General features: G+C 33.0%; 1 protein-coding gene across 1 annotated transcript; it reads right to left on the bottom strand.

Annotated features, from left to right (window-relative positions):
- Positions 1-11,935: 11,935 nt before the first annotated feature.
- Positions 11,936-12,601, bottom strand: LOC131157587 (protein GLUTAMINE DUMPER 3). The gene has a single exon (XM_058111860.1). It carries the CDS (start codon positions 12,444-12,446, stop codon positions 12,030-12,032), a length of 417 nt encoding a protein of 138 aa, XP_057967843.1. The 5' UTR covers positions 12,447-12,601; the 3' UTR covers positions 11,936-12,029.
- Positions 12,602-16,278: the final 3,677 nt, after the last annotated feature.

The following is a 16,278-nucleotide window of genomic DNA, read 5'->3' on the forward strand; positions in this document are numbered from 1 at the left end:
TTTCAACTGGAGTACACTCAAAATTTCCATGCTTGATGTGAAGAATTTTCCGTAAAGAGTGTGGGGTAAGAGTTATCTTCTGGCCATAAATTTCAATAGCAATTCCAACTTCTTTCTTTACCAAGTTTGAATAAAAAATCTTAATTTGATTTGGGTAATACCCCTTAACTTGGTGAAGAATGAACTTATCCCATCCTATATTTTTTAACATTTCAAGAATTTCAGGAAAGTTTTCTTCAAATAAAGTGACATCTAATACCTTACAGAACATTGGATCAATTGTTGAGATGTGATTTTGATACAATGCTTTCGCATGTGATGAAACCAGCCATTTTTCTATGTCATCGTTGCTTGTAAGCTTTAAAGAAGACGAGGATGTTTTGTCCTTTATCCCCACTATTTTGGTATGAACCATCTTGATGAAACCTATATTTAGGAAACCCTAGGTGTGAATGGATTAGGGTTATGATGAATGGACGTTGGGAGGCGTTTAGGAGAGAAGGAACTTTGAAGAGAATGAAGAATAGTTGATTTAGAGAAGAGGAGATGAATGGACAGATGTCTGGGGGGGTTTTAAAAATAGTGTTTTTATGTGAAATGAACACAACCCGCTGTGAGAAAGTTGTCTATAACTAAGTTGACAGTCGTCTGTCCACTATTTTTTACACAGACAGTAGCCTGCCAGTCGCCTGCCAGATATCTGGCAGTCATCTGTCCTGAACAACTGTTCTCCTTCTCTTTTAGTTAACTTATCTTATATGTAACATGTCTAATTCCTGTTGGATAAATACAAATTGATCCTCAGCTAATGGTTTAGTAAATATATCACCTAATTGATCATAAGTATTAACAAATTCAAGTACTATTTCTTTCTTGTCTACATTATCTCTTAAGAAATGATGGCGTATATCAATATGTTTAGTTTTTGAATGTGATAATGGATTCTTTGAAATATTTATTGCGCTTGTATTATCACACTTTATGGGGATTTTTTGGTATTGAATTTTGAAGTCCCTTAGTTTTTGTTTCATGCATAAAGTTTGAGCACAATAGCTCCCAACTGCTATGTATTATGCTTCAGCTGTAGATAATGCTATGGAATTTTATTTCTTTGAAAACCAAGAAACTAGTGAGTTTCCTAGGAAGTGACAAGTCCCACTAGTGTTTTTTCTATCTATTTTGCATCCTGCATAATCTGCATCTAAATAACTTATCATTTCGAAATCAACTCCTTTTGGATACCATAATCCTAAATCTGGTGGGCCTAACAAATATCTAAGGATTCGTTTCACTACTATTTGATGTGATTCCTTTGGAGCTGATTATAACCTAGTGCACATACGCACACTAAACATGATATCTGGTCTACTTTTTGTTAAGTAAAGTAAGCTTCCTATAATGCCTCGGTAATTCTTGGTTTCTACTTGTTTCCCTTTTTCATCCTTGTCAACACTAGTTGAGGAGCTTATGGGAGTTCTTATTGGTTTACTTTCTTCCATATCAAACTTCTTTATCATGTCTTTAATATAATTAGTTTGATTTATGAAAGTTCCATTTTTAGCTTGTTTGATTTGTAATCCTATAAAGTAATTTAACTCTCTCATCATGCTCATTTCAAACTCTCTTTGCATAGTTGTAGCAAATTCATTATACAAGTCTTCATGAGTTGCTCCAAATATAATATCATCAACATAAATTTATACTATAAGCATATTATTTTCTTTGGTTTTTATAAATAAAGTGCTATCTATCTTTCCTCTTGAAAATTTGTTTTGGAGTAGGAATTTTCTTAGTCTATCGTACCAAGCTCTAGGATCTTGTTTCAATCCATATAAGGCTTTAGTTAGCTTGAATATGTGATTTGGGTTTTTAGAGTCTTCAAAACCTGGAGGTTGTTTAATGTAAACTTCTTCATTTATATAACCATTTAGGAATGCACCTTTTACATCCAATTGGTATATAATTTAAAGTCTTTATTTGCTACATAGGCAGGAAGCATTCTTATTGCTTCCATCCTTGCTACAAGACCAAAGGTAATTTCATAATTGATGCCTTCTTCTTGATTATAACCTTGTGCTACTAGCCTAAATTTATTTCTTAGAACTACCCTAGTTTCATCCTTTTTATTTCTAAACACCCATTTTCTTCCTATGATTGACATCTTTGGGTTTCGATATAAGTTCCCATACTTGACTTCTTTCAAATTGATTTAGTTCATCCTGCATAGCTATAATCCAAGAATCATATTTTAAGGCTTCTTCTATATTCTTGGGTTCATCTTGAGACAAGAAAGCATAATGGTTAAAAATATTTTTTAATGAGTCTCTAGTGGTTATTCCTTTTGATGGTTCTCCAAGAATTTGGTCTTTTGGGTAACTTTTAGCATATCTCCATTTTTTTGGTAGTTCTAAATTTTCAATGGTGTTTTCTTTTGAAGCTTCATTATTATATTCTTCTTTTATTTCAATATCTTTTTCTTTTTGTGAATTATCTTCTTTTTCATCAATCTTAATTTTGTTGTCATGATCATTTGATTCATTAAACGTTATGTGTATTGATTCAATAATTGTAAGAGTTCTTTTTATTGCAAATCCTATAAGTTTTACTATTTGTTGAGTAACCTAAGAAAGTTCTTTCATCAAATTTTGCATCGAATCGAACTTTCCTAGATCATCTTTAGCATTAAGGATAAAGCATTTGCATCCAAATACATGAAAGTAGGAAATATTGGGTTTTCTTCCTTTCCATAATTCATATGGTGTTTTGTCTATATTAGATCTTATGGATACTCTATTTATAATGTAACAAGCTGTATTCACAGCTTCTACCCAAAAGTATTTAGATAGACTATTTTTGTTTAACATAGTTCTTGCCATTTCTCATAAGATTCTATTTTTTCTTTCTACAACTCCATTTTGTTGTGGAGTCCTAGGTGCTGAAAAATTATGGCTTATTCCATGTTTATTACAAAATTTTTCAACATTTTTGTTTTTAAACTCCCTACCTTGATCACTTCTAAAGTTTGTTATATTATAGCCCTTTTCATTTTGTAATTTCTTACATAAAGTGATTATCATGTCATAGGCTTCATCTTTGTTTTCTAAAAATAATATCCAAGTGAATCTTGAATAATCATCCACTATTACCAAAGCATATTGTTTACCTCATAGGCTTAAGGTTCTCGTTGGACCAAATAAGTCTAGGTGCAGTAGTTCTAGGGGTCTTTTAGTAGATATATTTTTTTTTTCTTTTTGAAACTTGTTTTAACTTGCTTTCTCTTTTTGCATGCATCACACATCTTGTCTTTTATGAATTTAGTATCTTATAATCCTTTTACAAGACTTTTCTTTGATAATTTGGATAAAAGGTCCATGCTAGCATGTCCTAATTTCCTATGTTATAGCCAACTTATTTCATTCATTGCTGCCAAACAAGTTACGTTTTGATTTACTAGTTTCTCAAGGTTTATACAATAAACATTATTTATCCTATGTGCTATAAACAAGGTTTCATTGTTCTTAGGATTTTGGATAACACATTTTTCTTTCTTAAAAGTTATTTTGAACCCTTTATCGCTTAATTGGCTTATGCTTAAAAGGTTGTGCTTTAATCTTTCTACCAATAACACATTATCAATGGTAAGAGAAGGTTCGTTACCTATTTTCCCGATGCCAATAATTTTACCTTTGGCATTGTCGCCGAAGGTGACGTCCTTTTGTTTCAATGTAGTGAACTTAGTCCTATCACCGGTCATGTGCCTTGAACATCCGCTGTCCAAGTACCATTTATCCATTGAAGGTGAAGTCCTAAAGCATACCTACAATGAGGGATTCATTGTGTTAGTCTTTGGAACCCAAATTCTTTTGACTTTCTTTGTGTTGTTTTTAGTTCTGTTATTGACTTTCCATTCTCCTTGAACTTTAACATACTTTCTTTTTAGAGGGCAGTTGAACATTACATGACCTTTAGCCTTGCACATGTAGCAAGTGGTGTGTTCATGTTTGTTGTTTGAAGAAGTACTAGCATAGTGCTTGGCTTCCTTGACAAAGTATTCCATGTATAATTTTTTACTCCTTTTGTTTGTTTTTCCATTATAACCTATCCCTTCTTTATTTCCATGTAGTCTTTGCTGTCCAATCATTTTTTCAAAATTTTATTTTCCTTTGGTGAAGTTATATATAATTTTCTCCTTATCCTCTACTGATTTCTTAAGTTCATTTATCTCTAAATTCTTTTTATTCAAATCATCTACATGAGTTTTGCCTAACTCTTAAGTTATTTCATTTACTTCCTCTTCTAACTTTTTAATACAAGAGTCTTTTACCTCTTCAATAGTTTTGAAGGATTCAAGTTGCTTCATTAATTCTTTATTTTGATCTTTCAGAGTTATATTTCTCTTAGAAAGTTTTATGAATCTCTTATGTAAAGAAAACAATTCAGCCTGCAATTCCTTATAGGAAGGCATGCTGTCACACGACTCATCACATGACTCATTGTAAGATTCTGTAGAGGAATAGTAGGAGTTTACCTCTTCGTCATTAGTCATGAAGCATATATTTGCCATCTATTGTCCACTTGATTCATTTTCCGTCTCGCTAGAGCTTGAATCATTCCACGTGGCCTTCATAGCTTCCTTCTTTTTCTTCTTATCTTTCTTGAGCAACGGGCAGTCCGGCTTAATATGCCTTGGTTTCTTGCAGTGATGGCATATAGGAGGTTCATTCTTATCTTTATTTTCTTTTCTACTTATCTCTCCTTTTTCAGATTTCTTTTTGTTAAATTTTCTAGGAAACCTCTTATTTTTCCTATAGAACTTGCCTAGTCTCTCAGTGATGAATGCTAATTCATCTTGATCTATGTCGCTTGATTCACTTTCCTCTTCGCTCAAGCTATTACTAGAGGCTTTTAATGCAATGGATACTTTATGTTTGGGTTCAGGATTCCTTTCCTTTAGAGCCATCTCATATGGGAGTAGTGAACCGATGAATTCATCTAGAGAGGTGTTCTTAAGGTTTCTACCTTCTGTGATAGTTGTAGCCTTTGGTTCCCATATAGAGGGAAGACCTCTTAGAAATTTTCTAATCATTTCATAGGTAATATAAGTTTTTCCTAAGACACTTAAGGAATTGATTATGTGGGTAAATCTGGTGTACATGCTTGATATTGTTTCATCTGAATTCATTTTGAATGCTTCATATTCGTTTGTCAACATATCTATCCTATTTTCCCTAACATCTATAGTTCCTTCATATGTCACTTCTAATTTGTCCCATATTTCTTTAGCCGTCTTGCATGTCATGACCCTATTAAATTCGTTAGCATCTAAGGCACAGTATAAAGCATTTATTGCTCTTGAATTGATTTGAAGCATTTTATAATCCGAATAGGTCATATCCTTTTTCTCTTTTGGAATTTGTTTTCCATATACTATTTTAGTGGGAATAAGGTCTCAATCCATAACTACTTCTCATGCTTTCCAATCCATGTATTGGAGATAGATTTGCATTCTCTTTTTCCAAAACATATAATTATGTCCACAAAAGATTGGTGGACGGGTTGAGGATTGGCCTTCACTGAAGGGTGCTACTCCTATATTTGCCATTTGATCTTTTTTTTATAGTTTCTTGTTAAGAATTACTATAACTAGGCTCTAATACGAATTGAAATTGGAATAGCTTCCCAAGAGGGGGGGTGAATTGGGTTTTAAAAATTTTATTCCCCTTAGTCTTAGTTCTTTTGAGTTGTAACAACAATCAAAACTTAAACACAATCACAACAACACAATAACATCAATCACTCAATTTTGCAACAATAGCCCTGTATAAATGTGAAAATTTGTTGAACTTGTTATAAGCCCCGTATCACAATTATTCTTTTTCCTAATGTTCAGCTTTTAAATAAATTTTCAGATTAATAAGTTAATGATGATCAATCAACGTAGTCCCTTTCTATTTTCGCAATCAATGTTGATTAATCCAAAACAAATTACCTTTCGGTCTATTTAACAACCAAACATTTAGAGTTGAATTTTAAAGCAACCACACAGATTATATCTTTTTCTAAAAAATAAAGAGTAGATTAGAGAAAGACGAACACAAGGTTTTTACGGGGTTCAGCTTCAACACAGCCTACGTCCTCACCCTTGGCAAAACCACCAAAGGATTCACTACTACCATTCCTTTATCTGGTGGAACAATACCAGTTACAAACACTCCTTGGGTAAGCCTAGAGCCTGCCTTCTCCAAACAATATCCCCTTGTTTGGTCAAACGATTCAACACTTGAATCGTCAATTAACCTATTACAAAGATATACAATAAGGCGTACAAGAACTTGCTCCTTAAAGAGCTGATTAGTACAAATTGAAACACTATGTACTTTAGTAAATTCGGAACATGAATTTCAGAATGAAGCTCTTAGAAACTTATCACCGTAGGTATCTTTCAATGGATGAAATAATCAACAACTTGATGCACAAACTCAGTGAGAAACTCAACAAGGCTTTCAAAGAATTTCGTGAGTGATCAGAGCAATAGATCACTTTCAGAATTTCAGTAGGTTTTGAGAGAGAATGAAAGCTGAATTGATTTCTTGGTGTTTAAAACAATGATCCTTGAGGGTATTTATAGAGGTAGGAAAACTCCTTACTTGTTCCCTAAGTGTACTTAGAGTTGTTTCCAAGTTTTAAAATTATTTAAGCTTCAAATAATTTGAATTTCAAAAAATATATCCATTGGAAATTTGAAAGCTGCCGCGAGCCAGACGACTGTGAAGTCCTGGCAGTCGTCTGTCCACATATTATAACTATAAAATTCATAGGCAGAGAGGTGGCAGTCGTTTGTCCCTTGATTGACAGTCGTCTGTCCCCAGAATAATGTAGTTATAATACAACTCAGTAGGGTGGCAGTCGTCTATCCATATGGTGACAGTCATTTGTCCATGAACAAATCAATTTTTCAATATACATAGAAGGTTGACAGTCGTCTAGCAGAACACTCACAGGCGTCTCAATTTTCACTGGTAGTCGTCTGTTAAAACCTTGACAGTCGTCTGTCAGACTTCTGTCTTCAGTTAAAATAGTTTAATTTTTCTAGTCGTTTGTCCATAGACAGACAGTCATCTGTCAACTGGATTTTCCTCATTCCAACATATTTTTGAGTTCTCACTTCTTTGCTCAATTAATCTTGGAAAATGAACTTGTTTAACTTTGAAAAACTTGTTCCAAGTTTTATACTAAGGTCTCTAAGTCTCTTTTGCCAAATGAGCTTCGAAATGAAAAATTCATATTTGAATACACTTAAAAGTACTTACAAAAACTTTATCCTAAGCTTATTTGACATTTGCTTCGAGTCCTTTCAATGTTGTTCTTCAATCTTCCAAACTTCTATGAGCTTTCATTGTGGATCTTTGGTATTCACATGTGACTTTCCTTGTTCCGTAATCCTTGTAAGATTTTAGGTGAGATTTGAACAATTCATCTTTGCCTATAATCATATCACTTGAAAATTCATTAAATAACTTTACTTTATTATCATCAAAACCAAGAGTTTGTAAGTTTAACTAGGCCAACAAAACCTCAAATCCTCTCCTATACTATGGTACTGCTTCCGTTGCACTCTAAAGTCTACAGAACCTAGCAACCTAGGCTCTGAAACCAAACTATAACGACCTACTAAATTTTTTTTTCTTAATATTTAATATTCATGTATTTTCAAATTTACTCTGCTCTAATACCTGCTAATTCAAATCTAGCTGACAACCTAAGCAGCGAGAAGCTGAATTCACATACATCCATAATCATATATATTATATATATATATATATATATATATATATATATATATATATGCAATACTAGAGTGCCAGAATATTCTCAAAATATACACATATAGCTGGACAAAGGATACACAAAAATACTCTCCTCCCCAAAAGACTCACCCTACTGACAGGGCAGCACTGTAGCCCCTCTACCTGCGATCCTGATCTGCTTGCCTAACTGGATCACTTGAAAAATGTCAATTTATTGGGATGAGACGACGCTCAGTAAGACGAAATATGCTATTGATAGTGTGTGACAAGTGAGCTACATGCTTGTAAAATTTGACTTAAAAAATAACATAAATAACAAAGCTGAGTCAAACCTGTAAACCTGTTGCAATATAAACCATACCTATGTTGCTTAACATAAACTGATTTTCTTGTATATATATATTCATAATATTGCTAATATCTATATGTATGACTATTTTTTGAAAATATGATCATACACATATATAATAACTGAAAAGATTCCCTGGATGGATAACTGAAAGCCATGATTTAACCCCTCATGACAGGGTTGTGTGGCCCGAAGGCGAGACCTAACCTGGCTGGCCGACTAGGGTAAGTCAACTGAACTCCGACAGTCAGATCGGCCCCCTCAACCCATATCTGATGGGGAGCCTGTATATAACATAGGCAAAATCGATTTCTGAATACCACATACTATCTGAGTAGTGGTTGCACTCTAAACTGAATATAGTTATAGTATCGTGCTCTGCTGGCTGAATATGGTCCATCAGGGTCTGATACTATATATATATATATATATATATATATATATATAACTGATATTTCTAAAATACTGCTTTTACCATGATTTGTAACAACTGAAATAATCATAACATTATATAAACTGATCTGAATAAACTGTAATAACTGAATATCTAAGATATTTGCATAGATGAATAACTAAAATATCTGATTAATTGTAGTAACTGAATGTTATAGTTTTGTGGTTTGTATATCATAGTATTCTGAAAATACTATAAAATAAAAATTTTTGTACGCATACTGTAAATCATGGTATTCTGAAAATTATATAAACCATGTGCTGATCTAATATTAAACTCATGTCACACAACTAAATATCAATATTATCATGCTCTGAAAACTGTATATATGGTCTAAATAAAAATTTACTAAAAACATATGATTTGTACTGAATCATAATAGAATTGTCTAACATATCATATTTCTCTTACCTGATTCTTGCTAAAATCCTCTACTGTGACGGGTCCTACACCCGCAGGATTCCACTCAACACCCTGAAAACAACATTTGTCAAAACAAAATATCACTATTTTTTCGACTACTACATTTTCTATAACTGATGGAAAGCCAAATATTGCATAAAAATCTTACCCTGAATTTGGGATAAAATTCAATTTCGTCCCACCAACGATCCGCTCCGACAGACTTGGATAGAACTTTCTCAAGAGCATCGTAGTGGCCTCAGATCGTCGATCCGATGACTAACGGGGCCAAAATCGAAGAGAGAAGTGGGAAGAATCGTGGAGGAGAGAGAAAGGAAATTCTTGTTGAAATTTTTGCGTAAAAATTGGAGTTAAAGACTATTTATACTATGGCCTTCGTCGACGAGTCACGTCATTTCGTCGACAAGGTCAATAAAGAGGTTCGTCAACAAATGCTATTTCCTTGTCGACGAAATTCAGAACTTGGAAAAACAGTTTCTTAGTATCTTCTCGTTGACGAAACGTGTCCTCGTCGACGATCCTCATGTACCCTCGTCGATGAATCCCCTGTGTTCGTCGACGAGGTCCTGAATAATTTCCTTAGGTTATTACATAAGGCATCTTCTTACTTCTTCGATGAACTCAACAAACCAAAGAGCATATGATTGCATTCAATTTTTCAAATGAACTCTTTCCATCATAACTAATTGAACACTTCGAAATTGGTAATTCTTGTTGACACTTGGCTGCTTAACTCTTGATTGAAATGACAAAAAAATTGTAACTAGTATTAACTTTTCATTTTTGAAGATTACTTATAAGTAAATAGTTTGGAAGCTTGACTCTTTGTCTAAGACATCACCACCACCACCACCACCACCAACAATAATAATAAAAAACAATCATGTTTTAAATCTTATTACGTGGTATTTGGGGTCAGTTACATGAATCATTTTCTAGCATTGCAACAACTAGTTTATTTTTATTGATTTAAGATTGTTAGGCTGTTACATTTTTTTTTTTTCATTTTGTGTATGCAGTTTGAATTTTTTTTAAATTAATATTTGTGGACTTTTCTCTATCATTATTTTCTTCCATATTTTGGTAGTTTGAAATGGAAAAATGATTTTGTGCAAAGTTTGTTCACTAGATTATATCCTATATTAGTTCATGACAATATTTATTGAACCTCATCAGTGTAAACTAAAATTGCACATTCGGTTTGTAAAAAATATAATGGAATTAACAAAATGGTTCTCCTTTTTCAAGTTTTAGAACACACATTGTAATTGAAAGATTTCAGAGTTAAAATTAAAGTTAATCAGTTTAAATATTCCGAATATTTTGATGTCTAATATATATATAAAAAAATCATTGAAAATTGTTCAAATCTCCAAATAAACCCTAATACAAAATAAAAATAAAAATAAAAAAAATTCAATCATTGAATGTTGCATAGGCCATGCAAAAATCGTTGGTCCAAATAGCATCTTTTATATAAAAAACACTAAATCATTCAACATTTTTGTTTTAAAAAAATGTTTGATCATCCAATGTTTTTTATTTAAAAAATATTGGATGGTTCAGCAATATTTTAAGGTACATCAAATGGAAAAACAAAATTATATTCGAACTTTTCTTAAATATTTTTAAATAAATTAAAACTAAATTTAGAAAAAACTCTTAATTTTTTTTTTTTTTTAACTTACGCACCGGGTTTCCACGTGTCCGTTTTACGGTCAACGTGACTAATTCCGCGCCCCTTGAAGCCGACCCCACAACTCCAAATGAAGGTAAATTTCAGGAATTCAGGGGCGGAAATGAATTCGGGAGGGTTTGAACACCTGATCTCGTGAGAGACACTCTCGCAGCTCGCACTACACCTGAACAACACCCTGGGAGTTAAAAAAGTAATAATAATAAATTAATTAATTTTATGGTACATATCAAAGTCAAAGCAGTTCACCTCAGAAAAAATAAAAAATAAATGTAGTCATTTATGGGCGTGAAGCAAATGCAGGCTGCAGCTTCCCCTCGCCGCGTATTTGACGCTCTCCTTTTTCCAGACCCGTACGCGTGTCCTCGTTTGCTCTTTTCATCTCACCCCGGACCCGACTCCCCAAATTAACCGATCCCGGTCCCCTGAGCCGGACGTACCCCTGCATTGTTGTTCCCTTGCTTTTCATCCCACTCAACTCCTCCCTAATTAACCGCAAAGGTTTACCGAACCGGACTCACCCATGCACTCGTGTCAAAAATTAATTATAAGTATATTATTATTATTATTATGACCAGTCATAATAAGTTCTTTCTTTCTATTTTTAAATTTTTTCTTTACAAAAATTAAAATTAATAAAATTAAATAATATAAGAGTTTTTTAGAATAATTGTAAATAGTTATAGGGATATTTTAGTATAATTATAAAGAGTTATAATGATAAATTTAATATAATTATAAGAGTATTTTGAGATAATTACAAATAATTAAATAAGTATTTTAAAATAATAATAGGAATAAATTTAAATATTTTTAAAAGAAAGAATATTTATAGTATTAAAATTTATTATTTGAGCATAAAAATTAAGTTTACAGGCTGGGTAGCTAAAAGATGAATTTGAGATGGATAAAATCAATTCCATTATTTTATTCACTCCTGACAAAATTAATGTTAGGACAAATTAAACAAACTTTTTTGCAATAGCCAAATTGCAGCCTCATGAGCAGTGGCAACTTTGCTGTGTAGTATTGTACTCGTAATAATTTATTTATACCCATAGGGTCCCCAATCCATCCACACAGGGTTGGGCAACCGGACTTAATTATCAATCTATTATTATTATTATTATTATTCAATTTCAAGTTGATTAATTATGGCAAGCTCTTGTATGCGTAATAATGAGGAAAAACAATTGATTACAAAATTGACCAGAACACCACCAAAATCTTCCATTAACCTCCGATAATTTACATTTCTCGAATTTAATTATTAATAAAAAAAAAAAAAAAAAGCAAAATTCAAATCCCTTGCTTCTTAACTTCTTCTCCATCTGCTCCCGCTGATTTCTGATCGGCAGTACCATTCTCGCTGTTGAAAGAAGAAGCCCTGCTGGACGCCGGCGTTGCCAAGAAGGTCGGTTTCTCTTGTCCAGCCATTATCACCAGAATTTTCTCTTCAAACACCGGCGGACGTTTCAAGGCGCCGTCGCCGCTCTCCGGGTCCCTCTCGGAAGAGCCGCCGCTGCCGCCGGCGCCGCTTTCGAAGTAGCCGGAGAGCTTCCAATAAGAGCACGCGAGGATCAGCAGAGCGAAGGCTATCAGACCCAGCATCGCCGCCAGGCCGCCGAAGAGGTACGGGACCGGCGAGTGCCATGCCGAGTGCTGCACCGCCGGAGACGTCGGAGCCGTCGCGTTGAAGGTCACCCCACTTCTCATTCTTCTAACACTAACTTGGCAGATGGATAGTTGGATGGATGGATGGATTAGGGGACTGATCAGAAGTGAAGCTTCGGAGGGCTTTGAAATTGAGGGGATGAAGGAATGGGAAAGCAGAGAAGGGCGGAGATGGTTTTTATAGAGAAGGCAGAGGGAGAGTGGTTTTTGGGTAGCAGAGAGTGGGCCTGATAGTGGTTTACAAATGACGTCATTTTGCATGAAAATTGGGGCCCTGCCTACTCATTTTCATTCTTTTTCCTTGTAATATACAAACATCTGAGAGGAGAGTGGAACGCACTATGGAACAGGGCGGGGGTGGCGTAGGCCGTAGGGGAGGTTTTAATGATTTAGAGGGGAATCTGGAATCCTGGGCTCGAGGGACGTGGCAGGAATTGAATATATTATACTCACAGCCCTTGCATCTGTGTCGTCAGATGTTGAAGCGCACCGTACATATGTGGTAGCGCACGCAGGGGATCTGCCACCCTCCGTAACAGGGTTGATGGGCGTTTCAAAGCGTTCAGATTTACTTGGCGTCCAAGAAAGCACACGCAAGCTTGGGAATTAAACGGTTTCAAAATGGAAGAATGAGTAAAGTCTTGTATTTATTAACTTAGCAATATTAATTTGGAGACCACTCTACAGGTAACAATATGAAGATTTATCTACAGAACTTTAATCTCTATAAACACAGTGTTTTGACTATGAAAGAAATAACAGAGGGTGGAAAGACAAATTTCGGTGTTGCTTTTATGATTAATCCAAATATTAAGATCTTTTATTTATTGATAAGATGTGTTACGAATCAAACCCCTTCGAAATAGACACCACTCCTTATGTCTCTTCAAATTGACATTACTTTTGTATTATAATTTCGTGCTATATTTTAAAATAACATCTATTTCCAATAGTTATCTTATTTTGAAATTTTATTATTAAATTAAAAAAATTCAAATATAAGGTCTTAATTAATCACAAAAGCACGTGTCTATATATTTATAATTATTTTGCTCCATTTTTCCCCATTGAACTCTAATGTTAATTAGAAGGATGGAAAATTATTCATAAACTTATTCTCAATTCTCTCAAACTTTTGATATGAGAAAAAAGTTTGTAAAAGTTTTTTTTTTTTTTTCCTTCTCCTTTATATTACAATCAAAAACTAAAACAACCCTTAGTTAGATTTTATATAAATTTTAAGTCAAATACTTATTGGTTCATGCTTACAAATATGTATGTATCTTTCAATTTAAATCTCCTACCTAATGAAATCTATAGTGGCTTAAGATTAAACTAAGACTCATTTGCATCAAAATTGAAAAAATATCACACATAATTCTATCATGCTTCGATGAGAAGTTCATTAAAAATTCTAACACTAGTATGCCTTGTACTAGCTCCTGGTTTTGATGAAAATTTTTAAAAATTAGCCCCAAACTTTTGTTAAAAGTGACACTACTTCTCGTGTTCATATGGGTGAAGTTTTCATCATACCCCTTTATTACAAGTATATTACAACAATAAACTTCATTAAAACTGAATTGACGTGTCCTTTTATCATTGTAATAGTTATCACTAGCGATTCTTGAAATATTTATTTCCAGTGCAGTGAGTCATATGTTAGTAACTTTTTGTTACCCATTAAATTAATTAGCTGGTAGTGAAATTAAAAAAAAAAAAGGTTGGGTTCCCATTATTTATGTTTTTAGAAGGGTCTCAAACGCATTTCAAATGTTGTGATTCTCATGACTTGACCTAACATATATAATGGTGTAATTATACCCTTTTGAAATTAATTGTGTCCAACATATTTAGGCCTCAAGGTAATTTGTCAATATTTTCCATTATATACCTTACTAAATGATTCAGACATGGTTGTTTCACTATTATAGTGCAAACTATAGATACGTCCCAAAAGAGCTCGACACAGATAGGGATGTTGATCCTAAAAATGAAAGAAGAATGAAATCAAAGTATGGGGTAATGTTGTTGAGGACTATGGTAATTGTGAGAAATAGGATCAATAAAGTCCAAGGAGTCACCACTGGCCATATATTTTACCTAGGTGTAGTTAGATTACTTAATTATTGCTTATTAGTTGGTCTTCAAGTCAAACCTAAGTCCAATAAAACTAATGGTGAAGGTTTGCATCACCAGAGTTGAGTTCAAGAGTACATTTATGTAAGGGGAATGTACTAGAACCCCTTAGACACCTATTCATTGAATGATATCTAATTAGCCTAAAACTGCATTAAAATTCAATTGATCAATATTTTTGGTTCTTTTTTTTTTTATTCAATTACTTGTCTATTTGATATTAGGAGGCCTTGCCTAAAAAAAAAACCTTCCTCACCACCATATTGATTCCTTCTTGTATTTTCTCAATTTTAGTAGCTTATTCATTCTGCCTTTAAATATTAGGAGATCTTGCATAAGATAGAAATCTTCCTCACATTTGGATCATCAAAGGAATGAAAAAACATATCCTCCAAGGTCAAAGGAAAGTTTATTATGGATAGGTGTGATGAATATTGTGCAAAACAAATAATGGGAGATAGGTAACAATGGATATGCAAGATGAATGCAAACATGCGAACAACATGCAAGGAGCATACATCAAACTAAATGAAACAAGTAAATGAGAAATCATGGTCACAAGGAGAGAAATCACACAAACTAGTTGAAATCTACTAACTAACTTGCAAAAGAAACAAATGCAGCAAATAAAGAGTGTGCATACAAATCATAATAGAATCATCGAGCAAACTCAGTGGTTCTGCTACATCAACTGCCCCCAAGCAACAAGTAAGGTTCCAATACCCTAAATGGATCATGCCTTATCAAAGGGGAGAGCGCAAGTATACACAAATGCACAATAAAGACAAATATGCGGCAAACATCATGAAAAGACATTCAATCATGCAATAGAAATCTGTGAAAGCTCAAAATGAATTGCCAAATGGTCAAGTACAATCAAGAAATGCTTTAAAAAAATATTCTATATTTTCTCAATTTTTTGGCAATTTTATGCAATTTTTATTATTTTTAAATATTTTTATTGTTTTTTCTATTTTTATGATTTATATATATATATATATATATATGTATGTATTTTCTTAAATTTCAAAGCCCTAAAAATTTTCCCAAATTTTTCTATAGCTTCTTTTTGAATTTTTACTTAAATTTCATGTTTTCTTTTTTATTTTTCATAAATTTTCATCTATTTTGCAAAGGTTATATATATATATATATATATATATATACATTTTTTATTTTATTTAACTTGCAAAAATTTTCCTTGAAATTTTATATTATTTTTAAAAAAATTTTAAAATAATTTTAAATTATTTTTACCCACTTTATTTGAAATTTAAAATGCATTTTATTATTTAAAATAAAAATAAAAACCTTGATTCTACCTCAAATTCAAAGGCAGATTGGAGGAAAGTTAACCTAAGTTTAACCAGGTCAACTTGGGTTTAACTAGGTCAACCCAAGTTTAACTTGGTCGACTCGGGTTTAATCAAGTCAACCCAAGTTTAACTAAGCCAATCACATCAGAAACTATGTTGACTTTATGAGTCCTATCCCGTTTTGATTATGACAAATCCAAAGTATCTCACTTGTGCATCTAGTATTTGAATATAAATTTCTATTAGAAGGCACATAGAGTTAAGATACGATCAAAGCCATGAGGATCCCAAAGCTCAATACATGATGGCAATTAAAAGAGCAAAAAGAATGAAGATATTTTATGTTGTATTGTAATGCATTTGAGTATTGGTATGTAATAATGAATTCATGCATGATGGGATTAAAAGTTCAACAAAGA

This window comes from Malania oleifera, chromosome 6 (assembly GCF_029873635.1).
Source record: "Malania oleifera isolate guangnan ecotype guangnan chromosome 6, ASM2987363v1, whole genome shotgun sequence".
Classification (NCBI taxonomy): domain Eukaryota; kingdom Viridiplantae; phylum Streptophyta; class Magnoliopsida; order Santalales; family Ximeniaceae; genus Malania; species Malania oleifera.

What these genes read in the sequence shown, in the direction of transcription:
- LOC131157587 (XM_058111860.1), bottom strand. Translation starts at nt 12,446, where the DNA reads ATGAGAAGTGGGGTGACCTTCAACGCGACGGCTCCGACGTCTCCGGCG.